We start from the raw sequence: 26,024 nt of genomic DNA on the forward strand, positions 1-26,024 counted from the left end.
TTGGCCCTGGCTTTGTCAGTTTATCTCGTTTAGACCGTTGGGTTTTCTGTTTGAATGGTTGAACAATAGTTATTTTCGGGCCCTTTGTAGATTGATGTTCGATGTTCTGTGTTGAAAGCTGTACTTTGATCTATAATGGTTTACTTTTTACAAATTGTGACTTGGATGAAGAGATGTATCATGGGCACTCTTACCACATCTTATACATGTTATATCTACACAACATTGAGAATGAAAATGGGGAATGTGTCAAAGAGACAACAACCCGACCATATAACAGACAACAGCAGAAGGTCACCAATAGGTCTTCAATGCAGAGGCTCCTGAATTGGGATAGGCGCAAGAATGCGGCGGGGTTAAACATTTTTATGAGATCTCAACCCCCCCCCCCCTATACCTCTAACCAATGTAGAAAAGAAACTATATCTTCATGTATTTGAATATTCTCTAGGTATGTACTGCCTTAATTTTCAGGTTTTACCCTGCTGAATGTAAAGAGTGGTAAAAATCATATTAAATATATTTGACTAAAATTTCTCTAATAGTTCGTCCTTTCCTTTACATTTATGCAGAAACCTCATCTTCGCTAGCCAAGGGTTACGGTCCACTTCCCTCCAGACCCTTGGCTAGCAAAGATGCAGCAGCCTAGGCAGGAAAGATGATTGCATTGCATTTACATAAAAAGAAACAAATTGTGAAAAAAAATTCTTGTTTTCTCGTTTTTAATTGTCATTTTAATATCCTGTAAGTAAGTGCATGGTTTGGTGTGCTTCAAATTGATAGTGTTGGTATCGTGTTAATAATATTTAAACATACTTTGCGGAAGGTTGTTTTTTTGTCAACATCCTGGTTTAACTACATTTTAGGGACGACATAAAAAAAATCAATGAATTATAGAATTTAAATTAGAATAAGAATAGCTTTATATGCAATAATATAAATTATGATATATACATATGATTAATATTGAGTTAAAATTGTTGATTACAATGAAGAAAACAAGAAAAAAAACCCAAAAAAACAAAAAAACAAAAAAATTATCATGGTCTAAATTTAAATTTCTATTACAAATGCCATAACTATAAGCTTACAATATATTTTGTCAGGAAAATGATTCGAATAATATGAAACTACGAGGATAAGTTATTTCCAAACATCACGCAGAATATATATTTATCTATCTATAAAAATATAAATATAAATAAACAGGTCTTATTCAGTATCTTGTTTTTTTTCGGAATCAGACGATCTTGCATGTCCTGAAGGTTCACACAATGCCGCCATTCTTTTGATAAGTCTTTCCAAATATAGTGAATGATTCTCCATTAGCAGGCACTTTCCATTTGTTTAAGTCGATGTTTGGAAAATCACTGCATTCACGCCGAGGGTTCCTGTAAGAAATGTTTCTTTTTTTCATTGATGAGATAATGTTTTGTAACCTTTGTTTGTGTTCTTCACAAATCGTGTCAATAGACTAGAATTATTTGCGACTCTTATACAAATGACATGTCTAGCTATCTTTAAAACAATATTTAATCCACAATCTTCTAAATGTCTGTATTAAGTCAGGAATTTGACAGTTGTTTTCCATTAGTTTGATGTGTTTGAGCGTAGTGGAATTTCCAATTTGCTTAGGGACTTTACGTTTAGAATATCTGTGGAATTCGGTATACTTTTTGTTGTTTACTTTTTAGTACATTCTGATACGCTGACAGGTCAAAGAGATTGACAAGAACTGATTTTATTGTTTTAGTGCACTTTTCACCAACACAATAATTTGACTAAAATTGATCGCTTGTAATACTGAAATGTTTGTGATGCGTAAGTTTTTGTTTGTGAAACAAGGCGCTGACCATTCATAGACTTTTTTAATCGAAATTTTACTCGTCACGAAAAACACAACGGATAATGCATGTGAAGCAGGTTCTGCTAATAACTCTTAAATTATAGCTTTAAAAAGCGGAACACATTTGATAAGTTCAAAGCATACGACAAAAGAGATATTGCATGCTAGCTGTACTTGAACGACACGAGAATTCGAATTTGTTAAGTGCCTCTTCATAATGAAGTAAAGAAAAATATATCACTTTACGGGATCATCACAGTAAAGAAAAATATATCATCACGTGATGCTGGATTCTATTTCAACAGTCTATAATAACAGTGCCGCATGCTGAGCAGGTAAGCAGGTAAGCAGGTAAGCAGCAATACTAAGCTTTATAAATTTAAATCACGACAACAAGGAAATTGCATGTGTTCCAAGTCAGGAATATGGCCATTGTTATATTATAGTTCGTTTCTGTGTGTGTTACATTTTAACGTCGTGTTTCCGTTGTGTCGTTTGTTTTCTCTTATTTTTGAGTGTAAATTCACATTACGGTACTTATCTATCCCGAATTCATGTATTTGGTTTTGATGTTATATTTGTTATTCTCAAAGGATTTTGTCTAGTGCTTGGTCCGTTTCTGTGTGTGTGTGCGTGTTACATTTTAATGTTGTGTCGTTGTTCTCTTATATTTAATGCGTTTCCCTCAGTTTTAGTTTGTTACCCCGATTTTGTTTTTTTTGTCCATGGATTTATGACTTTTGAAGAGCGGTATACTACTGTTGTCTTTATTTACTGTTGTCATTGTGGCTGGTTAGGTAGAATATAGGAAACACTTTTGTTTAGGGGCCAGCTGAAGGACGCCTCCGGGTGCGGGAATTTCTCGCTACATTTAAGACCTGTTGGTGACCCTCTGCTGTTGTTTTTTATTTGGTCGGGTTGTTGTCTCTTTGACACATTCCCCATTTCCATTCTCAATTTTACTAAATAAAATACGCTCTATCAATATATATATATACATCTTGTATAAAATTAGTCTTAAAAATGTTTATGTAGATAATTTCGGAACGGATATTCGACACACAAACATCTCATAAAAATTTGAAGATCAGTTGTATATTAAGGAAGTACTTCCACTTCAAATTACTTACTCGGATGACGGTGCTTTAAGTGCGTTTTCCTGGACACTATTTACATCGCTTCCTTCGCAAATAACCTGAGATAATTTCACCTTTTTGATCTCGTTCACTTGATCTACATTCATAAAACAAATTATGTTACACCTACATGATTGTATTAATGTCTATTAGAGATAGATATCAGAAATCTTTTCGGATTGACATTTTATATCAGATTGTAAATTAAAAAGGGAACTAAGAAACAACGATTTTGAGTTATACTTTTCTGTTAAAGATTTATCTGATGAAGAAAAGTATATTTTTACGCTCAATCCATCAACACCATCACAAGTAAATAAATTAGGGTCCTACATCAAAAAGTAATGAGAACTGAGTACAGAGGACATTGAATGATTGTATATATATACATATATGTTATGTGTGAATTATAGTTATATTGTTTACTTATTTTGTATGTCACAAACTTTATGTTTAAAGTTTATACGGCAATTAATATTTGAAATTGAAAATTGAAATTGATATTGGACCACGTGTCTACGCTTCGCTTACAAGGACATACCAACGCTCGGTTCTGTTCTGTTAACAATAACATTAGCAAGTGTCATTGCTGCGTTTATGTATTAAAAGCGTGTATCATTACGACGAAAACACAGAACCTCGAAATGTCAATTCAATTGCGACAGTAAAACTACCGATAGACGTGCACAAAATTTCAAATACAATACAGTAACATCATAATTTGAATTTCGTAATCAATCCAAAAGCCATATTTTAAATTGACTTACCCAAAGTAAAACCTGTAACTGCAAACTTATTCTCATACCAAAACCGGTCTCCAAGTTTAATATCTCTAAATTGCCGACCAATGATACACGCAAATGTTGGCCCAACCACTCCATCTGTTAAGTGATTTTCAGATATTCCACCAACAAAGAGGTCAATATCATCCGGATGTCTGTCGAGAAAAAAAAATATACTACTTTACATTATAATTGATATTAAGATAGGATCGTTTTCAAAACAGTATGGATGAGACAGTTTCTTTACGCGCTGAGACTATCAATTGACTAGGTCAAACTAGGTGAATGTTCCTTGGTAACTATAGATTATCGTACTTGTTATAGAAATTTGAATGTGGGGTCGCCAAAGGTTCTGAAAGGATAAATTAAATTATACTAATAACTAGCAGAGGACGGAACCTTGTTGTTGATTTTATGTTGAATGCTTAAACATTATTGTTTTTCTTCTCATGAACATATATGAACTTTACTCTATTATTCTATTAAAATCCGTACTGGATGAACAGACTGAGTGAGCGTAAAATCAATATTATGAATAGACGGTGACAAACAAGTCAAAGTAGATGACTCATTACTATTATCAACATGAGTTTTGCGGTTGTCCAAACTGTTACGGGAATACCTTTATTATGTTTACATATTTTACAAAAAAAATAAAATAAATAGTTTGAAAAATTAAGGAAGTGTGTCAATTGATGACCGAATGAGAATACATCTATACTTTTAAAGTAGAGCCTGCTAACGTTCATAATGCAACAATCATTTTCAAATGTTAACCCGGTTTTGGGGTTAGATTCCTGTTGCTCTAGTTTTATATTCTCTGTTGTTTGCATGCTGAGTTTTTTTTTAATTTTTGATCGTTTTGTGCCCTGTTATTGTCAGTTTTTTTTCGACTTTGAGTTTGAGTTTGAATATTCACATGGTATCTTTTGCCTCTCATAACAATTGATATTGCGTTTGTCCTGAAAAAAATATAACACGTCCTTTTTAGAAGTGAGTTGATTCAAAAACGTCGAAAGAAACTATCTTTACCTATATATTTTCCTTAAAAGTCGTGTATTTGAATACGAATGGTCGGACAGTGACCATGTATTTCTTCTTCCAAAACTGTAGCCCACAGCAAGATTGCACCATCTTCGGAAAGCGTTGTAACCAGGGAGTCCATGGTCCCGTCCTCGTTGAATGTTTATAGCAGGCAAATCTAGGGTTTTCCCTTGTTGTTTAGAAAATAATTTATCCCTCACTCCAGATTCAAAGTATCTGGAATAAAATTACAATAATAATCTGTAAAGTCAAACATATGTTATTTATTATGGTTTCGTGATTTTCATGGTAACTTGAAACTGTCAAGGTTCGTTTTAAAACGAAGAGTCTTTTCTAATATGCATTTACGAAACAACTGAGGATTTATATTTTCTTCTTCATTCATGTTTTAGATAGTTGTTGTGCAAACCAGCATCAGTAATCTAACTACAATGTAAAACAATAAAAATGACGTGTTTGAAAAAGTATACTGTGGATTCATTTATTTTCTTGGGTAGGAATTTTCGTGGATTGAGGAAAACTTGCAATTTCACGGATATTTGATTTCGTGGTTTTCAAAAGTTTGAATTTATTCATACAGCAAATTGCAAGTCGTTGAACATTTAAATTCGTGGTTTCCATGAACATATTAATCCAATGAACGCTAATAATTTCACAATACCTAAACGACTACCAATAACAATTGAGTTGCACTTGGCTGTGCGGGGTACACGAATATACACTAAGTTTTGACCGACTGGGGACACTCAGTCAAAATAAAATACATTTGTGGCAGAATTTTAACAAATGCCGTTCTTTTGAATGCAGGATGTACAGATACACAACCACGTCAGTTTCAGAGTCAAGAGGTTTAATTAGTAAATACCCAACCACGCCAAATTTGGATGAGCTCCAGATGTTGAAACACACAATCACGCAGGGTTTGATGGTTGAAACATAAGACTAGTAAGGACAAACAAAATCAATCGAGGGCCATTCGTTTATTTTTAAAGTACAGTCAACCCTCCTTAAGAGACCACCTCCATTAAGCAAAAACCAATGTTATAAGACCAGTAAATGTTGATCCCGCTGAAGTTCATTTAACTTATACCAAAAGACCACCTGTCTTAAGAGACTACTTTTCTGCTTTCCCTTAGGTGGTCTCCTAAAACAGGTTTCACTGTATGTTGATAAATAATAGTACCTATCAGCCTCTGCAGACTTGTCAGTGAACAGCCATCTTAGAAGATCAGGAATATTTTCCCCGTGTTGTGCTGTGCACATTCTAGGTCTGTTAAATGTCTGTTCAATCGGTGTTTCGGAGTAACGGTGGTATTGAGAATTCATCCTTGACTGGAAATTAGTAATTTGAGAATGTCCAAATCTGAAAGCAGCTGCTCCTAAACTGTTTTTGACTGTGGCATCCACCATTTTGTTGTAGACAGTGTCAAAACCGGTTTCCGCAGAAAATAGTTCGTATTTTATCATGTTCTTTTTACCAATAACCAATGGTAAGTATTCGTTATATGTTACATGTTGTAAAATGGCGGTAACAATTTTTCTTGTCTCTTCAAATAATTGATCTGAAGACCACGATATGAAATTAGCTTGTGCAAGCCTCTCAGCGATTCTGTTGTGATATCTCATGAAAAGATTGTGTAAAGCGCATAGATTTGGGACAACGTTAACTCGCTTATCACCTACAATTCAATATATAAACCATTAAGTAAAATAATTGTAAATACTGGTGTCTCAAATTTCATATGAAACTAGTAACATAAAAACTTACACTATTAAGAAAGTAACAAATACACGAGAAAAAGCTCCCCCCAACACTATTCAACATTCCTATCACATACTGTACTTTCTGTCCTTTCATTGTTGTATTTTTGTTATACTGTCCTGATTTGTTTTTTTAAATAGAGTGATAATATTTCCTTTGATATTTGATTTTTTTTTATATAAAAGGCCTCTCAACTCCCCACTTACCTGGCTCTTTTATTAGAAGAAATACTCAATTACTAGTAACCTATAAACAAGCGGCAAGAAAGAAATGTAAACTTTTAATTTACATTCTGCAGATGATATAAAATAAAAGAATGGAAATGGAGGAACGTGTCAAAGACACAACAACCCGACCAAAGAACAGATAACAGCCGAAGGCCACCGATGGGTCTTCGATGCAGTGAAAAAATCCTGCACCAGGAGGTGTGAATAAAGAAATAAGAACTATATTTTGTTCATACTTTGAACGACAAAATCATTTTATATATTTAACTATGTAACGTTTACATTATGACGGAAAACGCGCGATTATACTTTAGAGCCATGTTGATCTGGTCATTCGGTCCCAATGTTTAAAATCTTTCAATCATTTATGAGTGGATTTAACATACATAAATATAATTAAAAAATACGAAAGCAATGTTAAATATGATAAATACCATTTTATGCTTCTTAGTTAATTTGTGAGGCCCCTCATGGGGGGGGGGGGGGGTCCTAGTAATCACATAATCACCATTTTTTTGCCAATATAATCACATAATCATTAAATATTTGCTTATCTTTAGTAATCAAATAATCATAAACTAAAAATACAGTCCTAGGTAATCAAATAATCATGAAATATTTGGCTTAATAATCAAATAATCATTAAAAAAACGGCCAAGTAATCACATAATCAAAAACCCAATGAGGGCCCTCATTTGTTTTTACTGTTATTAAGATACTTGAGGTACTAGTACATCCTGTCACTATTGTTTATGTTATTTTTGTATTTTCGTCTTTCATTTTTGCTAATGTGCTTCGTTTATATGCCTTTTGGTGTAACTTCGAAAACGTGTTTGTTGTTTGTCTTTCATTTTTGCTATGTGCTTTGTCTATATGCCTGTTTATGTTTCTTTGTTACATATATGATGTTGAACAGATATATCATGTTATGGAGGGGTACTTGCGAAAAATACAAGTCGAGGGACTTAAATTTCCCGAGCCGCTAGGCAAGGGAAATTTTGTCCCAAGACTTGTATTTTTTGCAAATACTCCTCCATAACATGATATACCTGTTTAATTACACCGAATTAATTTTAATTTAAACTCTCTGTACTAGGAAAAGGAAATATTTATTTGAGGACAAGTACTATCATAAAATATACCGCGGGAACTATACATGTACTTATACGCGTTCGCGCTGTCTTTATGTAACGTCATATCTGAAAAAAATTGGCGGGAACATGCTCGCGAGGGTAAAAAAAGAATATCCAAAATGGCAAATACCATGGTATTTGAGGCATATTCACCGGCAGTGGTGAAAAACAGTCAGATTCGTTCGAAATGAGGAAAAAATGTTAGAATATGCGAAAAATACACTGGCTATCAGCCAATCAAAAGATGGCATTCTTATATAAGGTGTAATTAGGCTCTATACATCCCGTCATGTGTTATTGTACAAATAGCAAAATCAAAAGCTCAAACACATCATATGAATGGATAACAATTGTTATATATCTGAATTTGTGCAGGCATTTTCTATGTAGAAAATGGTGGATTAAACCTGGTTTTAAAGCTAGCGCAGTCTAGTCTCACTTGTAAAATAGTCTAACCTGATTTTTGACAGTAATCATGGTAATCTCCTTTAGAAAGCACCAGGCAAGGCGTGTCAGGTCCTTTTGCTAAAGTCCTACAACCCTCTGTTTCAATTGGCGGTTTTCGCATAAAATTAGAGACTCTCTGTGAAAATGGACACTCTTTTGTTGCTAGCAGACCTGTAAAACACATGCATACTTATATGAAGAAGATATTTTAATATTATGTTTTAGCAGACTTTCATATTAGTTCACATATCACCGATAAGGCTAATTTGAAAGAAAAAAAAACATGTGAGGGTTGGATTGGGATCGTTCTATAGTCTTTATTTGTTAGACATTTTTCTCTCTTCTATATTTTTGCTATTTTTCTCTATCTTTTTTATATTTCAGCTTCCCATTATTTTTTATTCTTTGATCCCCCCTATCGTTATTTATCGAACCATTTTTGCGTAGTATTGACCCCTTTTTGCAATTTACTGAAACTCATCCATATCTTCATATAAAGTCCCTTTCATCTCATTATAAGTGCTAAACAGGAACGAGGAACATATGGGCAATCATAATTCCTAAATCTCCTATTCTGGATAAGGTTATTGTTAATACAGTGTCACCTGTCTAATCCGACACACTTGGGGAACAGAATAAATGTTGGATAAAGCAGATTGTCGGACTACTTAGTTTTTTTTCTACAAGGATAGGTATATTTTGGGGACCATAAAAAAGTGTCTGTTAAAGCAGGATGTTGCAATACTTAGGTGTCGGTTTAGGCAGGCTACACTGTATTCACATAAATAACAACTTTATCCACATACTTCATGTAATATTTTATTCTATTTTTAGCTGTCTCAAGTTATGAGCCTGTAAATAAGTGGTTGTTATATTTGCAATTTATTATCAATCATTGTTTTCATTTAGTGTTTTGAACATTTTCAGGCTGTTTGAATAGTTTCATAATATTCCTGTCGGGGACGTTTAGACTAAATGATTTTTGCTTTTTTCATTGTTGCCTATAATTGTTATATCCACTTCATTGAACTCTGTTGGAAAATTGACTCATTGACAATAAACACCACCTCTCCCAATTTTTTTAAAACTTGAAAGTAAAATACTTCATATTAGTACAGAAACTTTTTGTACTGGTTTAAACTATTTTATCAACAAAAACAAATTATAGTGTCAGATATATCTTGGTTTGCCCTATCCGGCCGGGTAACCAAATGAACACTCAGATGACAGTTTACAGATTTATAATTTAAATGCATTTTTCAGAAAAAGGGAGAACGTTTGGTACCATTAAAACGCTTAATCCCGCTGCAAATGTTTGCACCTGTCCTAAGTCAGGAATCTGATGAACAGTAGTTGTCCTTTGTTTATGTAATTTAAACGTGTTTCTCGTTTCTCGTTTCTTATATATAGATTAGACCGTTGGTTTTCCGGTTTGAATGGTTTTACACTAGTAATTTTGGAGCCCTTTATAGCTTGTTGTTCGGTGTGAGCCAAGGCTCCGTGTTGATGGCCGTACATTGACCTATAATGGTTTATTTTTTTAAATTGTTATTTGGATGGAGAGTTGTCTTATTAGCACTCACACCACATCTTCCTTTATCTATAAAAAATATAAAAAAAAACACAAAAAAACCCAACAGAAGGAGCTCTACTTTAGACATTATCCAAATATATTTATCAAAATGTATATTGGCTATTTATGTATTTTATCAAATAGAAGTTATGTGAAAAATATATTTTAGTTCATTACGTGAGAATGCCGAACAAGTCAAAATATTATCCAACCGGAAATGGCTGTTGAAGATGCCCAAAATGCGTACGAAGTAACATTATAAAGTTTCATGCCAAGTAATAAAATCATTTAAAAAAAAACCGCCTTATTATGTCTGTACCTGACCAAACTTCAAGTCTTGAACCTGTAAATCAGTGGTTGTCGTCTGTTTTTGCATATATGGTTGGTTTTTTTTAATAATTTTTGTACATACTAGTATATGAATGTATCCTTTGGTTTCTTGTTTGAGGTGATACCCTCGAGTATCACCAGCTCAGTAGTCACACTTCGGTGTTGAATTGAATATTAATCATATGATAATTTTTCATAAATTTCCTGTCTACATAAATATGATTTTTTCGAAATACTAAGGATTGCCTAATCCCAGGCATATATTTCGTAAGCCGTATTTGGCACGAAATTTAGGACTTTGGGTTCTCAATGCTTTCAATTTTGTACTTGTTTGGCTTTATAACTATTTTGATCTAAGTATCACTGACGAGTCTTGTAAAGACGACACGCGCGTCTGACGTATCAAATTATAAACCTGGTACCTTTGATACTTGAATTGCTTTGCATTTGTTACATTGCCTATTTTCTTATGTGATATTGGTTTTGCTAATGTTTGCAAATTTGAAGGCCATACTATGAACCATAGTTTCTAATAACTTGTATGTCACTTGTTTTTGGTAAAGAGTTGTCGTATTAGCAATCATGTGTTCTTATTTTAATATCAATGCATATATATTAATAGAAATTCGAAGAATCCTTAAACGGAAAGTGAATGTCCAGCATCTATATACATTGTTGACATGGTAAAACATGGTAAAACATTGTACAACTTTTCATTATAATAAAACCATAAATGAATTTATTAATTATTGCATCATACAAAACGGAATGATTGCATTTAAAAAAATCAGGATGGATAAACTAAGTCGATACTATATTCTACCCACATCGATAGTTAACTTAACTTTAAACTGATTTCTGTAGTTCGTTCTTATGTTGTACTGTTACTCCACTGTCCCTGGTTGGGAGAGTGTTTGGTCCCGCTTTCATGTTTAACACCGCTACATTCTGTATGCATGTGCCTATCCCAAGTCAGGAACCTGTAATTAATTGGTTGTCGTTTGTTTATGTGTTGCATATTTGGTTTTCGTTCATTTTTTGTACATACATTAGGCCGTTAGTTTTTCTCATTTATGAACTGTGTCTTTATATATGGTTAACATTTTTATTACCTTTATAACCCATCTTCAAATCCTTCATCTGCTCTTCACTAGAGCCATATATAACAGAACCATCCAAAAATGATGTTACTTCATTTATTTGTTCTCTTATACCTAACATGGCGAAAATAAATTGATATAACACGATTAATATTTTGATAACATTTGTAAATTTCAATATGAAGGAATATGTTGTTGAATTTTGTTTATGTGTTACATATTTGGCTTTCGTTATTTTTATTGTACCTAAATTAGACCGTTAGTTTTCTCGTTTAATGAGTTTTACATTTGTCATTTCATTGCCTTTCATAGCTGAATATGCAGTATGGGCTTTGTTCATTTTTGAAGGCCGAACGGTGACTTATAGGTGTTAATTTCTGTGTCATTTTGGTCACTTGTGGATAGTTGTCTCATGGGCAATCATACCATATCTCCTTTTTTATACACGTTTTAACAGATGAACAATATGTTTTCAAATGGAACAAAGCCCGGATTGCCCTTTACTTTTTTCTGTTTCTATTCCGTTTAAGCCAGGTCAAAATTGTAATTCGGTATCAAAATTTAAGGATTAATTAAAAACGAAAATCTCCGCTATGACATTTCTATTTTCAGTGAACCATGCAATGTAGGTTACAATCTTTAATCTAACAAAAAAAAACCCATTCACTTCATTATGGACAAGTGTACTACGATTCAAGTTGTTGCGATTTGTTTCATGGTAAACATTCTTAGCCAATTTATTTGAACACAAAGAACTGACGGACTGACGAGAAACCAGACAGGACAATTGTAAGCCTTATTCTACGGTAGGCTGGGCATAAAACAACAAACCCTAAACTAACCTGGCAAATCTTCGTCTGGTTTTCCTGGAAGCGATCTGACAAAATTCAGACATCGACGATCATTGCTGAAGTAAGGATCATTTGATGGAATCGATAAACTGAAGCAATCAGGACTGTAAAATGATTAAGCAATCGGGACTGTAAAATGATTTAACGATCGGGACTGTAAAATGATTAAGCAATCGGTACTGTGAAATGATTAAGCAATCGGTACTGTGAAATGATTAAGCAATCGGTACTGTGAAATGATTAAGCAATCGGTACTGTGAAATGATTAAGCAATCGGTACTGTGAAATGATTATTAAGCAATCGTGACTGTAAAATGATTAAGCAATCGGGGCTGTAAAATGATTAAGCAATCGGGACTGTGAAATGATTAAGCAATCGGGACTGTAAAATGATTAAGCAATCGGGACTGTAAAATGATTAAGCAATCGGGACTGAAAAATGATTAGGCAATCGGAGCTGTAAAATGACAGAGCAATCATGACTTTAAAATGATGAAGGCAATCATGACTGTTAAATGATTAAGCGATCGGGACTGTGAAATGATTAAGCAATCGGTACTGTGAAATGATTAAGCAATCGGTACTGTGAAATGATTAAGCAATCGGTACTGTGAAATGATTAAGCAATCGGTACTGTGAAATGATTATTAAGCAATCGGGACTGTAAATTGATTAAGTAATCGGGACTGTAAAATGATTAAAAATGATTACTCAATTGGTACTGTAAAATAATTAGGCAACCGGGGCTGTACAATTATTTAGCAATCGGGACTGTAAAATGATTAAGCAATCAGGACTGTAAAATGATTAAGCATTCAGGACTGTAAAATGATTAAGCAATCAGGACTGTAAAATTATTTAGCAACCGGGACTGTAAAATGATTAGGCAATCGGGACTGAAAAATGATTAGGCAATCGGAGCTGTAAAATGACAGAGCAATCATGACTTTAAAATGATGAAGCAATCATGACTTTAAAATGATGAAGAAATCAGGACTGTAAAATGATTAAGCGATTGGGACTGTAAAATGATAAAGCAACCGGGATCGTAGAATGATTAAGCAATCGGGACTGTGAAATGGTTAAGCAATCAGGACTGTAAAATGATTAAGCAATCGGGACTGTAAAATTATTTAGCAACCGGGACTGTAAAATGATTAGGCAATCGGGGCTGTAAAATGACAGAGCAATCATGACTTTAAAATGATGAAGCAATCATGACTTTAAAATGATGAAGAAATCAGGACTGTAAAATGATTAAAAAGTAAAATCACAAAAATACTGAACTTAGAGGAAGATCAATTGGGAAAGTCCATAATCACATGGCAAAATCAAATAACAAAACGCATCAAAAACGAATGGACAAGAACTGTCATATTCCCGACTTGGTACAGGCATTTTCAAATGTAGAAAATGGTGGATTTAACCTGGTTCTATATCACTTTAATGACAGTCTCATCAATTTTCGATATTTCTACATTGATGCGTTAAATAAACAGACACAATAAATATAATAGTCAAAATATGGGTACATCAGTCATCATCGTTTAACAATTTTAAAAGGAACAATTTAACAAAACACAAACACATCTACTATCTACGAACACATTTATTGATTTTAAGCGATTGGGACTGTAAAATGATTAAGCAACCGGGATCGTAAAATGATTAAGCAATCAGGACTGTGAAATGGTTAAGCAATCAGGACTGTAAAATGATTAAGCATTCGGGACTGTAAAATGATTTAGCAATCGGGACTGTAAAATGATTAAGCAATCGGGACTGTAAAATGATTTAGCAATCGTGACTGTAAAATGATTAAGCAATCGGGGCTGTAAAATGATTAAGCAATCGGGACTGTGAAATGATTAAGCAATCGGGACTGTAAAATGATAAAGCAATCGGGACTGTAAAATGATTAAGCAATCGGGACTATAAAATGATTAAGCAACCGGGGCTGTAAAATGATAGAGCAATCATGACTTTAAAATGATGAAGGCAATCATGACTGTTAAATGATTAAGCGATCGGGACTGTAAAATAATTAAGCAAACGGGACGTTAAAATGATTAAGTAATCGGGACTTTAAAATGATTAAGCAACCGGGACCGTAAAATTATTAAGTAATCGGGACTGTAAAATGATTAAGCAATCGGTGCTGTAAAATGATTAAGCAATCGGGACTGTAATATGATTACAAATCAATACTGTAAAATAGGTGAGTCAAAGAATATCCGTACTGTGAAATTAATATGTCAGTAAATATCATGTGGATTTTTAAACTTTGAAGTATCATCTCAAACAGAAATTGGCTTTAAAACAACACATGTATATATATATAGTAATAAAGTGATTTCTGGTGACAAATTATAAAAAGGTCTTTATGGTTATCCTTCCTAAAAATATACCCATGCAATGTCATAAACTGTCCGTATGCCATTTGAAGTATCGTGAAAGTTAAGTTGGCTTTTGTGGTCTGAAAAACATATTACTTCAGTTAAATTCATTTCAATGACTATGGTTTTCCCTATTTGCAGCTCAAAGATTAAATGTATGTGCGTTAAGCGTATTTCTGAGTTTGAAAGTTTGGAGTTTTGAATGCTACCCTGGTATCTTTCGCCTATTTTTTTTTAATGTTAATAAATGTGTTACCTGTTGACCTCGTTTTCATCGCAACATTGTATATCTGACCCTTTCACCCCTAAAATATAAGAAAGCAGTATATCATTGTCTTTGATCGATAACATTTAACCCTTGAATTATTAAGAAAGCAGTATATCATTGTCTTTGATCGATAACATTTAACCCGTGAATTATTAAGAAAGCAGTATATCATTGTCTTTGATCGATAACATTTAACCCGTGAATTATTAACAAAGCAGTATATCATTGTCTTTGATCGATAACATTTAACCCGTGAATTATTAAGAAAGCAGTACATCATTGTCTTTGATCGATAACATTTAACTCGTGAATTATTAACAAAGCAGTATATCATTGTCTTTGATCGATAACATTTAACCCGTGAATTATTAAGAAAGCAGTATATCATTGTCTTTGATCGATAACATTTAACCCTTGAATTATTAAGAAAGCAGTATATCATTGTCTCTGATCGATAACATTTAACCCGTGAATTATTAAGAAAGCAGTATATCATTGTCTTTGATCGATAACATTTAACCCTTGAATTATTAAGAAAGCAGTATATCATTGTCTCTGATCGATAACATTTAACCCGTGAATTATTAAGAAAGCAGTATATCATTGTCTTTGATCGATAACATTTAACCCGTGAAAATATTAAGAAAGCAGTATATCATTGTCTTTGATCGATAACCTTTAACCCGTGAATTATTAAGAAAGCAGTATATCATTGTCTCTGATCGATAACATTTAACCCGTGAATTATTAAGAAAGCAGTATATCATTGTCTCTGATCGATAACATTTAACCCGTGAATTATTAAGAAAGCAGTATATCATTGTCTTTGATCGATAACATTTAACCCTTGAATTATTAAGAAAGCAGTATATCATTGTCTCTGATCGATAACATTTAACCCGTGAATTATTAAGAAAGCAGTATATCATTGTCTTTGATCGATAACATCTAACCCGTGAATTATTAAGAAAGCAGTATATCATTGTCTTTGATCGATAACTTTTAACCCGTGAATTATTAAGAAAGCAGTATATCATTGTTTCTGATCGATAACATTTAACTCGTGAATTATTAAGAAAGCAGGACATCATTGTCTTTGATCGATAACATTTAACCCTTGAATTATTAAGAAAGCAGTATATCATTGTCTCTGATCGATAACATTTAACCCGTGAATTATTAAGAAAGCAGTATATCATTGTCTTTGATCGATAACATTTAACCCGTGAATTATTAAGAAAGCAGTATATCATTGTCTTTGATCGATAACATCTAACTCGTAAATTATTAAGAAAGCAGTATATCATTGTCTTTGGTCGATAACATTTAACTCGTGAATTATTAAGAAAGCAGTATATCATTGTCTCTGATCGATAACATTTAACCCGTGAATTATTAAGAAAGCAGTATATCATTGTCTTTGATCGATAACATTTAACTCGTGAATTATTAAGAAAGCAGTACATCATTGTCTCTGATCGATAACATTTAACCCGTGAATTATTAAGAAAGCAGTATATCATTGTCTCTGATCGATAACATTTAACCCGTGAATTATTAAGAAAGCAGTATATCATTGTCTCTGATCGATAACATTTAACCCGTGAATTATTAAGAAAGCATTATATCATTGTCTTTGATCGATAACATTTAACCCGTGAATTATTAAGAATGCAGTATATCATTGTCTTTGATAGATAACATTTAACCCGTGAATTATTAAGAAAGCAGTATATCATTGTCTCTGATCGATAACATTTAACTCGTGAATTATTAAGAAAGCAGTGTATATTTGTTTCTTGGTCAATAACCTTTAAACTCTGATATTTTAGAAAGCAGTGTACTACTGTTTTTTGGTCTATAACCTTTAACCCGTGAATTATTAAGAAAGCAATGTATATTTGTTTCTTGGTCAATAACCTTTAAACTCTGATATTTTAGAAAGCAGTGTACTACTGTTTTTTGGTCTATAACCTTTAACCCGTAAATTATTAAGAAAGCAGTGTATATTTGGTTCTTGGTCAATAACCTTTAAACTCTGATATTTTAGAAAGCAGTGTATTACTGTTTTTGGTCTATAACCTTTAACCCGTGAATCATTAAGAAAGCAATGTATATTTGTTTCTTGGTCAATAACCTTTAAACTCTGATATTTTAGAAAGCAGTGTACTACTGTTTTTCGGTCTATAACCTTTTACCTGTGAACTATTAAGAAAGCAGTGTATATTTGTTTCTTGGTCAATAACCTTTAAACTCTGATATTTTAGAAAGCAGTGTACTACTGTTTTTTGGTCTATAACCTTTAACCCGTGAATTATTAAGAACGCAGTGTATATTTGTTTCTTGGTCAATAAACTTTAAACTCTGATATTTTAGAAAGCAGTGTACTACTGTTGTTTGGTCTATAAACTTTAACCCCTAAACTATTAAATGGGGTTCAACCACGTAAGTACAACAGTCTATTTCCTTCCAAAATAAATTGGTCATCCATTGCATCCTTGTGACAAGAACATTCTAACATTACATTTTGTTTATCCTTACATCTGACCATTGACATTGAAGAAAAACTGTTAACATTAAAGTTGACGTTGTTAAAAATAATAATTATAAGTATCGAATAAACTCATCATAGATACCAGGACTAAATTTTATATTTACGCCAGACGCGCGTTTCGTCTGCAAAAGACTCATCAATGACGCTCAAATCCAAAAAAGTTAAAAAGTCCAAATAAAGTACACAAATGTTTTCAGACTTTAATTTGATTTATTGTCTGTATCATGTAAGGCAACGAAGACCCTTTGTCAATTTACTCCTTTCTGAAAGGTCTATACAGTGCAATACATTTAATCCACGTCTTGTGATTTTTTTATAGGTTTATGCAATCCAAAATGGCTTTAAATCTGCCATATATGTAAAAACATTTTAGATTAAAAAATGACAAAAGATTGAAATAAAAAAGGTTTACTACTTTATTTGTCGTACCTTTTGTAATAGGTGTCTTTATCACATCATGTATCATAAACTGCCCCCATGCCATATGAAGTATCGTGAGATCCTGCGAGAGTTTCGTTGATTTTTGTGGTCTGAATAGCATATTACTTATTATTCTTGGCTCTGGTAGCTTGGTACCATATTTTCCATAAATTCGTGGCTCGTTAAACCCTACGATAAAGTATAAAAATATATGCCTAAGACACGATAATTGCCAATAAGACAACTTTCTACCAAGCATGAACGAAGTAGTTATAAGTTATAATAGACCACCGTACGCCCTTCAACATTGAGAAAACCCATACTGTGTGGTCGGCTATTAAAGACCTCGACATGAAAACTTATCATTTGGTGTTTGGGCTCATTGGTTAATTTAGTCAGATTCATTTTGGGCAAACGAAAATTATACAACCAATGCTTGCAATCATAAAATTTAATCAATATGACTATATAAAAAAATAAGAATATGTGGTTTCGATTGTCTATGATACAACTATCCACAAGAGTTCAAATGCCGAAGAAAAAGCAACGATAGTTAACTGTAAAGCCTTGAACACTGAAAAAAGACATATCGTGTTGGCTTCGTTTCATACAAATAAAGAAAATGGGAATTAAAGGGAACTGTATTAAACAAAATTAAAAACCTTATAACCCTTTAAATATATGTTAAGTATCAAATTGATCAATCAAAAGTAAATTTTCTTATCGATCATATTCTTGAACCTGCACCTAACTAATTAATATGCAATTTATATTTGTCTATGAAACATGATAAATAAATATGCAACCATCATTGTACTCTGCTGGGACGTATCTCCCTTGGTTACTGTTAGCCACGCCCCAAGATGGATGATCTAAGTTGTTACAAGAACCGTCTGCTGAGGCGTAACGTTTGTTGTCATCGCATTTCTGATTGCAATGTTTCCGGTACCAATCTTTCCAGATCTCAGAAAGCATCACATCAGTCCTATAAAACAAAGATTGATTATTATTCACCTACCGTCATTACGTTTTTTGCATTTTCAGGAAGATATATTTTAAGAATGAATTTCAATGACAGAAAATAAATCATACTTTATAGGAATTGCCATAATGTAAACAAGTTGTCTTTTCATTAAACCAAAGGTTCAAAGTTTTACTCAATTTTACAGGAAAAAGATTTAGCAGAATGCATAATAGATACGAAACAAAAATACCACTTTGTAAATTTCGTGCTTCAGAAACGATTTTCCATATTTATCTTCATAAAAAAACGCTAGAACGCAAACATGTGAAAACCAAGGATGTATACATACATAAAAATACGAGCAGCTGTATAGCCTAAAGGAACCAAAAAAGTATAGCAATATTAGGTCAACTTTGCCTGAGGGAGTTAAAACATCAGTTTTTAAATAATTTTAATTTATTGGAAAATTTAAAAAGCGTAGAATGAATCATGTCAGTACCCTAACACTGACCACTGAGCTGATGATTTCCTTGGGGATACTCAGTTCATCAGAAGCAGTATTGTTAACAAATTGTGTAAGTTAACAAAATAAGCACGTCATAAATTTCTTGGGTTCGTACTAGAATTACCTTCATCGGGAACGCTAAAACCCACCTGGTCGTTTTTATCGAACTCATTGAACTGTTTAAAATTTGGTTAATTTGTTGGTTTGTATTGTCTACTATTGATGTGGAGCAGGATATGTTTACCCTTCTGAAGCACATGTTATCAACCCAAGTTTTTGGTGAAGTTCGTGTTGCTTATTCTTTAGTTTTATATGTTGTGTCATGTGTACGATTGTTTGTCTGTTTGTATTTTTCATATTTAGCCATGGCGTTGTCAGTTTATTTTCGATTTATGAGTTTGACTGTCCCTCTGGTATCTTTCGTCCCTCTTTTTCAATGTACAATACTTGTGCAAAAATATTATTTTGTTAAATGCTTGTTTGTAGAAAACAATTTGTCGTCTCAGAATATTATAAGTGTGTTAGTGACCTAATACGATATATACGGGGTCAGTAAATTCCATATGGGATGAGAGGGCGCACTATGTAACGAATTTATCTTACCGTCAATTTTATTTGTTGAGTTTAAACCAGAGTTGTCTCATTTGCAATCATACCACATCTTCTTACTTTTATATTAAAGTGTTCAAGTGTTGAATTCTAAGAATCTACTTCTATTGATTTGTACAACAAAGAACGAATGGCAACACTAACAATTTAATATCACAACCTTGATATAACAATATTAAACAGAACTTTCAATCATTTAAATAATCAAATAGTGCCAAAGTCGTAACTCCACTACTAACCGTGTATTGAAATAAGCCCCGTCTCTCTACTAACCTAATATGGAATATTCACGGTCTCCACGCGGACGCTTTTAACCAATATTATTAGAAATGTATAGGAGGTAAGATAAAATACATTGTGGGTAATGTTTTTTAAAAGCCTATACTAAAACGTGTTGTGATTAGCTAACGACGTCTTTAACATTTCACATTGACCAATTGTGTAACGTTTTCTACCATTTTTTGTAATTACTCAGAAACCTTTAGGTTCTGAAACTTCCTAGTGGTATAATACTTACTTTCCACCAAACGCCTTTGAAAAGAATGTAGAGGCATTTGAACATCTTTCTGTACTGACAGAATTTCTGTTTGGCTTTCCTAAAAGAAATCCCTGACGGAATATGTCACCCGAGACTGGAATATGTGCTCCTACAAATAATGTTATTCGGAATTAATTCAATTCATATTTTCTAAAACAACAATCACTTATATGAATGATGCATGGATGGCCGCTTAACTATCATCGGCAAATATATATATACGATATATGGACATTGTTTGAAAATATACCATTTATTTGTACGAACATTACACTTTTTATATATCTCTTTTTATACTGCAATTTTCACGTGGTACTTGAGTGTTAGTTGTTTAAATCCAAATCATTGCATCTGATTTTTCAAAGCAATCGACATGGTTATAACGAAGAAAAAGTATTGAAGATAATGTAGTAAATGCACAAAACAGAAAATAATAAACAAACAAATTAATCAAACACGGAAAATATCAACTTTACCAAACTTTAAAAAGCAAACTAAAATCTACGTTAATGTTTTTCCCGGAAGTTCTTAAAAATCTTATTATGAATTATGTACCTACATCTAGGTCATTTAAGATGACAAAGGCATTCACGTTTCAAATTGTTAATAAAAAATTATCTTACCAAAAAGAAATCTAGTTTTTCGATCTCTGTCGTAACTATCCTTGTCTGTCTGCACATCGGACGTAAAATCTGAAGTTGAAGTTCTCTGTTGTGATGACTGCTGATTTAGATTTTTCAGATTAGCTACCAGTTCATTTATATCCCAGTACGGTGGCATGTCATCCTGCGGACTGTTACCTTGTGAAAAAGAACGTAAAAAGGCAGACTGAGCGTGTCGTTCAAAGTTCATACTTTTTATTGCATTTATATTGCATTCACATATCATCCTTTTATGCATATTATGCCATTAAACGTTAAACACCCCGGTATAATTATAATAAAGATTAACTCTTTGCTCGATTGTTTTTCTTTATAGACACGTAAAATTTAGATAGATAGGGCATCTCCTTTTTCGGACATTTCAGTAAAACTTACCTATATTTAAATGAGAGATAGACCATGGGATTGCTTTCAAACCTTGTAATTTACCGAACCAAATAAGATTAAGAATGGAAATGGGGGAATGTCTCGAAGAGACACCAACCCGACCAAAGGACAGAAAACAACTTGATTTGCTCAAAATTTATCATAGACAGACTTCAAACCATGAAACGATATAATCGAGTGCTAATAAGATAATTTTGATATTAATTATTTAACAACATGAACATGAATGAGAAACAGTGGGGATACAACACTTTAAAAATGACTAAACTAGCTAGAGGAATAAGCCTTTATAATGAAATGAAAGTGTTGAGATCGAACAGGGTAGTTCTGACAAAAACTCGCACATGTTATAAATTTCGTATAACAGTTGTATAGGGATAGACCATTTCACTTCTATCTCAAATATATATAGCTAACTCCTTTATCAGACAACTGGACTGGTGATACCCTTGAGCAACCATGGAGGAAAACTACTTGCATTGGCATCGATCCAGTCGTACACACAAATGTTTTATATTGTTTAGTAGTTATAATATAAAATTGTCCCTTTCTTGATGGAGAGAAATATTTTGATCAATATAATACAAAAAATGTTACGTAGATACTATATGTGTTTATTAACATATGTATCATATTAGTGATCTATTTTCGAAACTTTAAAACGAAAGGTCGTACCCGCCTTTCAATATTTCAAATATTGAAGATAATGTAGCAAATGCACATAGCGGAAAAATAAAAAAAAAAATTACCAAACTAAAGAAAGCATACTAAATTCTACCTTAATTTTGTCCAGGAAATTCCTGACAATCGTTCTATGAAGTCCTTTACCTACACATTAAGAATGTTTATGATAACAAAGTCAATCACGATTCAAAATGCTAAAAAAAACTTTATCTTACCAAACAGGTAACCAGTTTTTCGATCTCTGTCGTAATCATTTCTTTCGTTCTGCGCATCTGACTTTAGATGTGAAGGTGAAGTTTTCTGTTGCGATGACTGCTGTTTTAGCTTTTTCAGATTAGCTACCAGTGCATTTATATTGAACGCAGAGCGCTTGTGCCGTTTTTGTCTGTTCAGATTGTCCAAAGTATATGATTCGATTGGTGGAAAGGAATAAAAATCATTCTGTCTATTTAGTTTCTCTTTCCTTTGTCTATAATTATTGGAAGCTGAATTTGCACTTGAATAAGCGCCTAGATGTTTAGCAGGATGACGTTTTTGTAGATAATCAATTATTTCTCCATTCAATTTCTTTTTTATAGAATGAAGTGAATTTGAATAAAAAGTCGGATTTTCGTCAGGACTTGTAAAACGTGTTTCAACAACTGGACGTTCATCCGGTTGTCGTTCTGAAAGGTCATTTGTATCTTCCCAAATATTCCGCTTATTTTCTGGTCTGTATGCATCTTCCTTTATCTGCAGAAGTTTCGCAAAATCAAGTGCTTGAATGTTATGCTTGTTTCTTTTCGCAAAAGTTTCCCACTTGTGACATTCAAACACGACAGTAAAAACGAGCACCACTAGCAAAGGTTTCAGTGAAATCACCATTCTGTCAAATATTTTTAAAGAAATAAACTCACCAAAGATACTTGGCTTATGATTTAGAATTGTAGACGAGCATTTTGTCTACAAAAGAATCATCAGTGATGCTCGAATGAAAAAAATGAAAAGGCCAAGACAGAGTAAGCAATTAAACAGCATTGAGGTCAAACATTATGTTAAAGTTTGTGAAATACAGCTTAGGTTTATACAATGCATTTCTGTCCTAAAATAAAATTCTCATAAATTTTCGTTACATTCTGGAATTTTTTACCATATTTAAATAGTAATATACACACGCAAATAATCCAACATCAGATTTCATAGAAGGATTTGATGGAAAATAACAAAACGAAAAACAAATGTTAATTTTCCGCATTACTGGTTTTGTTCTTTTAATTTTTTTTTATACCTACTTGAGATTGAAAACATAATTTGAGCATAAGATTAGTAAAAGTAAAACTACAAACATCGTAAATCTATTTGAGATAAGACAAACAATTGAAAAAAATAATACAAACATAAAATAATAATAATCACAAAATAAACAAATACATGATATTGCTAAAGGGACTTTTAAAAATTAATAATCTCCCCCTTTAATGCAGAAAATAGAAAGAAGAAAAAAACCAGAAAAAATCCAACCTTAAAAATTAATATTCGAGCGATTTTGTTATAAAATTTCTAATGGAATAGTCATCACCTCATATCTTTTAAATATACAATTAATTATGAAATACCTGTGAGACTCTTATTCTTATGTTAACGCTATCAACTGTAATGCTATACTGGTTAACGGGTTATCTGCCAGTTTATGTTATTCAAACGACACTAAATGTCAACCAAATGCACATGTATTCACTTGGCATATTTCTAGTCAGCGATGTAAATTATTTAAATACAAACGCAAAATGTTTCTAGTACCTTTACCAAATATTGCATGTACTTTAGATATTTAAAGGAAAAAGACACACATATGCATAGCTTTTGTTTTGTGGTCAACATAATGGCATTTAAATACCTTATCTATAAAACAATAACTAAATCATATGATTAATGTAATTGAATCGTATGACTTATTAATGTTGATTTTATACTGTTTCTCTTATGCACCTTTTAAGTACATACAATAAATCATCATTTATAGATGTTTTTGTGTTCTGTTAAATAGTTCCTTTCAAAATTGTTACACGATGATGACTGCTGTACCCATATTTTGACTATTTTATTTATTTTGTCTGTTTTGTCCACGCATCATTGTAAATATAACGGAATTTCATGAGACTGTCATCAAAGTGAAAGGTTTAACGCTATAAAACCAGGTTTAATCCACCATTTCCTACATTTGGAAATGCCTGTACCGAGTCAGGAATATGACAGTTCTTGTCCATTTGATTTTGATGGGTTTTGTCATTTGATTTTGCCATGTAATAATGGACTTTCCGATTAGATTTTCCTCTGAGTTCAGTACTTTGGTGATTTTCCTTCTTTTTTATTTTTACACATATCGGGTTTGTACTTGTATGATCAACACGATGGGCTCCACATGTAGCCTTGAAGGGCAGGATGTTTTTTTCCGATGTTCGTGTTCCTAAGTATTTAGCCTCTACTTTTCTATATACTGTTGTTTTGTCATTTTGTAGTTTATTTTTCTTTTTTACCATGCATGTCCTTGTTAGTTTATTTTTCTTTTTTACCATGCATGTCCTTGTTAGTTTATTTTTCTTTTTTACCATGCATGTCCTTGTTAGTTTATTTTTCTTTTTTACCATGCATGTCCTTGTTAGTTTATTTTCTTATACTTATACTAATAAGTTTGAAAATAAATTGTTATCTTTCGCCTCTACTAAATAAATCTGTATTACGTGTTTGTTTATGCCTGTTTAAATACAACTTATTATTTTTTAAACAATTTCAATGGCATTTAATCAAGTAAACTTTAGACCTGATGAAATATTTTTGACTTCGCATAATTTCATTAAAATATATTCGAACCGGAGGTCTGCGTATGTATTGAAAATATTGTGGCGGGATACAGGGTATAAAAGTTCAAAATAAAAGAAAACACACTGATTTAATAAAACTATTATTACGGACAACGTCAAGCGCTTGATGTAGTCAGATGTCGCTGGTAAGTCTTTTGTGATCAAAACGCGCATCTGGTGCAAAAACAAGGTTTCAACCCTGGTATCTATGATGAGTTTATTAGTGATAGTAATTAACAGGAACACCAATATAAGAGCGGGAATAAATATTGATGTGAATGCAAAACACATCCGTAACAGTGTGGAGCAGCTAAAATAATGCTTGTTGATGTCATCATCGCATTCCTTTTGTAAAGAAATTGATAAAACTTAAACCATTTTCAGCATAGTCATTAACCGTAGTTTCTTTTTTCTAGAATATGTTTTATTTTATTGTTTTCTTTTTGTGGAAAATTTCTTCAAATTTTAATTGGACAATTTACCAATTAATGTTCACTTATGGCATTGATTTAAAAAAAGTTACCTTTTAAAAGAGAGGCGATATAGGCTAAACTTTTAGTTAGAGACACAATGGATACGCGTTAATTCATGGTTTCTTTTTCAAGAATCAATTGTATTTATAATATTTGATGGCGTAGCCTACCATGTATAAATTTCCATGAAAATCCATAATTTAATAGGAGTTGACCTGTAGTCTTAGACTTTTAATCGAATAAAAAATAAATAATATAGAAAAGAAAAAAAACCCATTATGTACATAAATATCAAGGATACCTGTTTTCTTTTTTTTAAATAGTTATCAAAGGTACCAGGATTATAATTTTGTACGCCAGACGCGCGTTTCGTCTACATAAGACTCATCAATGACGCGCATATCAAAATATTTATAAAGCAAAACAAGTACACGTTGAAGAGCCAAATACTGCTAAGGTAATCTATGCCTGGGATAAGAAAATCCTTAGTTAT

At 32.5% G+C, this 26,024-nt stretch overlaps 1 protein-coding gene across 2 annotated transcripts; it reads right to left on the reverse strand.

The window, feature by feature from the left end:
* Positions 1–1,046: 1,046 nt before the first annotated feature.
* Positions 1,047–23,929, reverse strand: LOC139504466 (salivary peroxidase/catechol oxidase-like). Of its 2 annotated transcripts, none has more exons than XM_071294567.1 (15): positions 23,814–23,929; positions 22,434–23,083; positions 21,109–21,285; positions 20,465–20,594; positions 18,676–18,854; positions 17,879–18,058; positions 14,884–14,932; positions 12,223–12,335; positions 11,393–11,494; positions 8,387–8,548; positions 5,992–6,487; positions 4,797–5,024; positions 3,750–3,919; positions 2,977–3,079; positions 1,047–1,391 (listed from the first exon to the last, which is right to left on the reverse strand). In XM_071294567.1, exons 2-15 carry the CDS (start codon positions 23,080–23,082, stop codon positions 1,268–1,270), a joined length of 2,862 nt encoding a protein of 953 aa, XP_071150668.1. In that variant the 5' UTR covers position 23,083; positions 23,814–23,929; the 3' UTR covers positions 1,047–1,267. The 2 variants fall into 2 exon arrangements, with proteins under 2 accessions (XP_071150668.1, XP_071150667.1); XM_071294566.1 differs by having other exon boundaries at positions 22,434–23,160; positions 23,814–23,926.
* Between the last annotated feature and the right edge of the window lie 2,095 nt (positions 23,930–26,024).

The sequence above is a fragment of the Mytilus edulis genome, chromosome 14 (assembly GCF_963676685.1).
Source record: "Mytilus edulis chromosome 14, xbMytEdul2.2, whole genome shotgun sequence".
NCBI classification, from domain to species: Eukaryota; Metazoa; Mollusca; class Bivalvia; order Mytilida; family Mytilidae; genus Mytilus; species Mytilus edulis.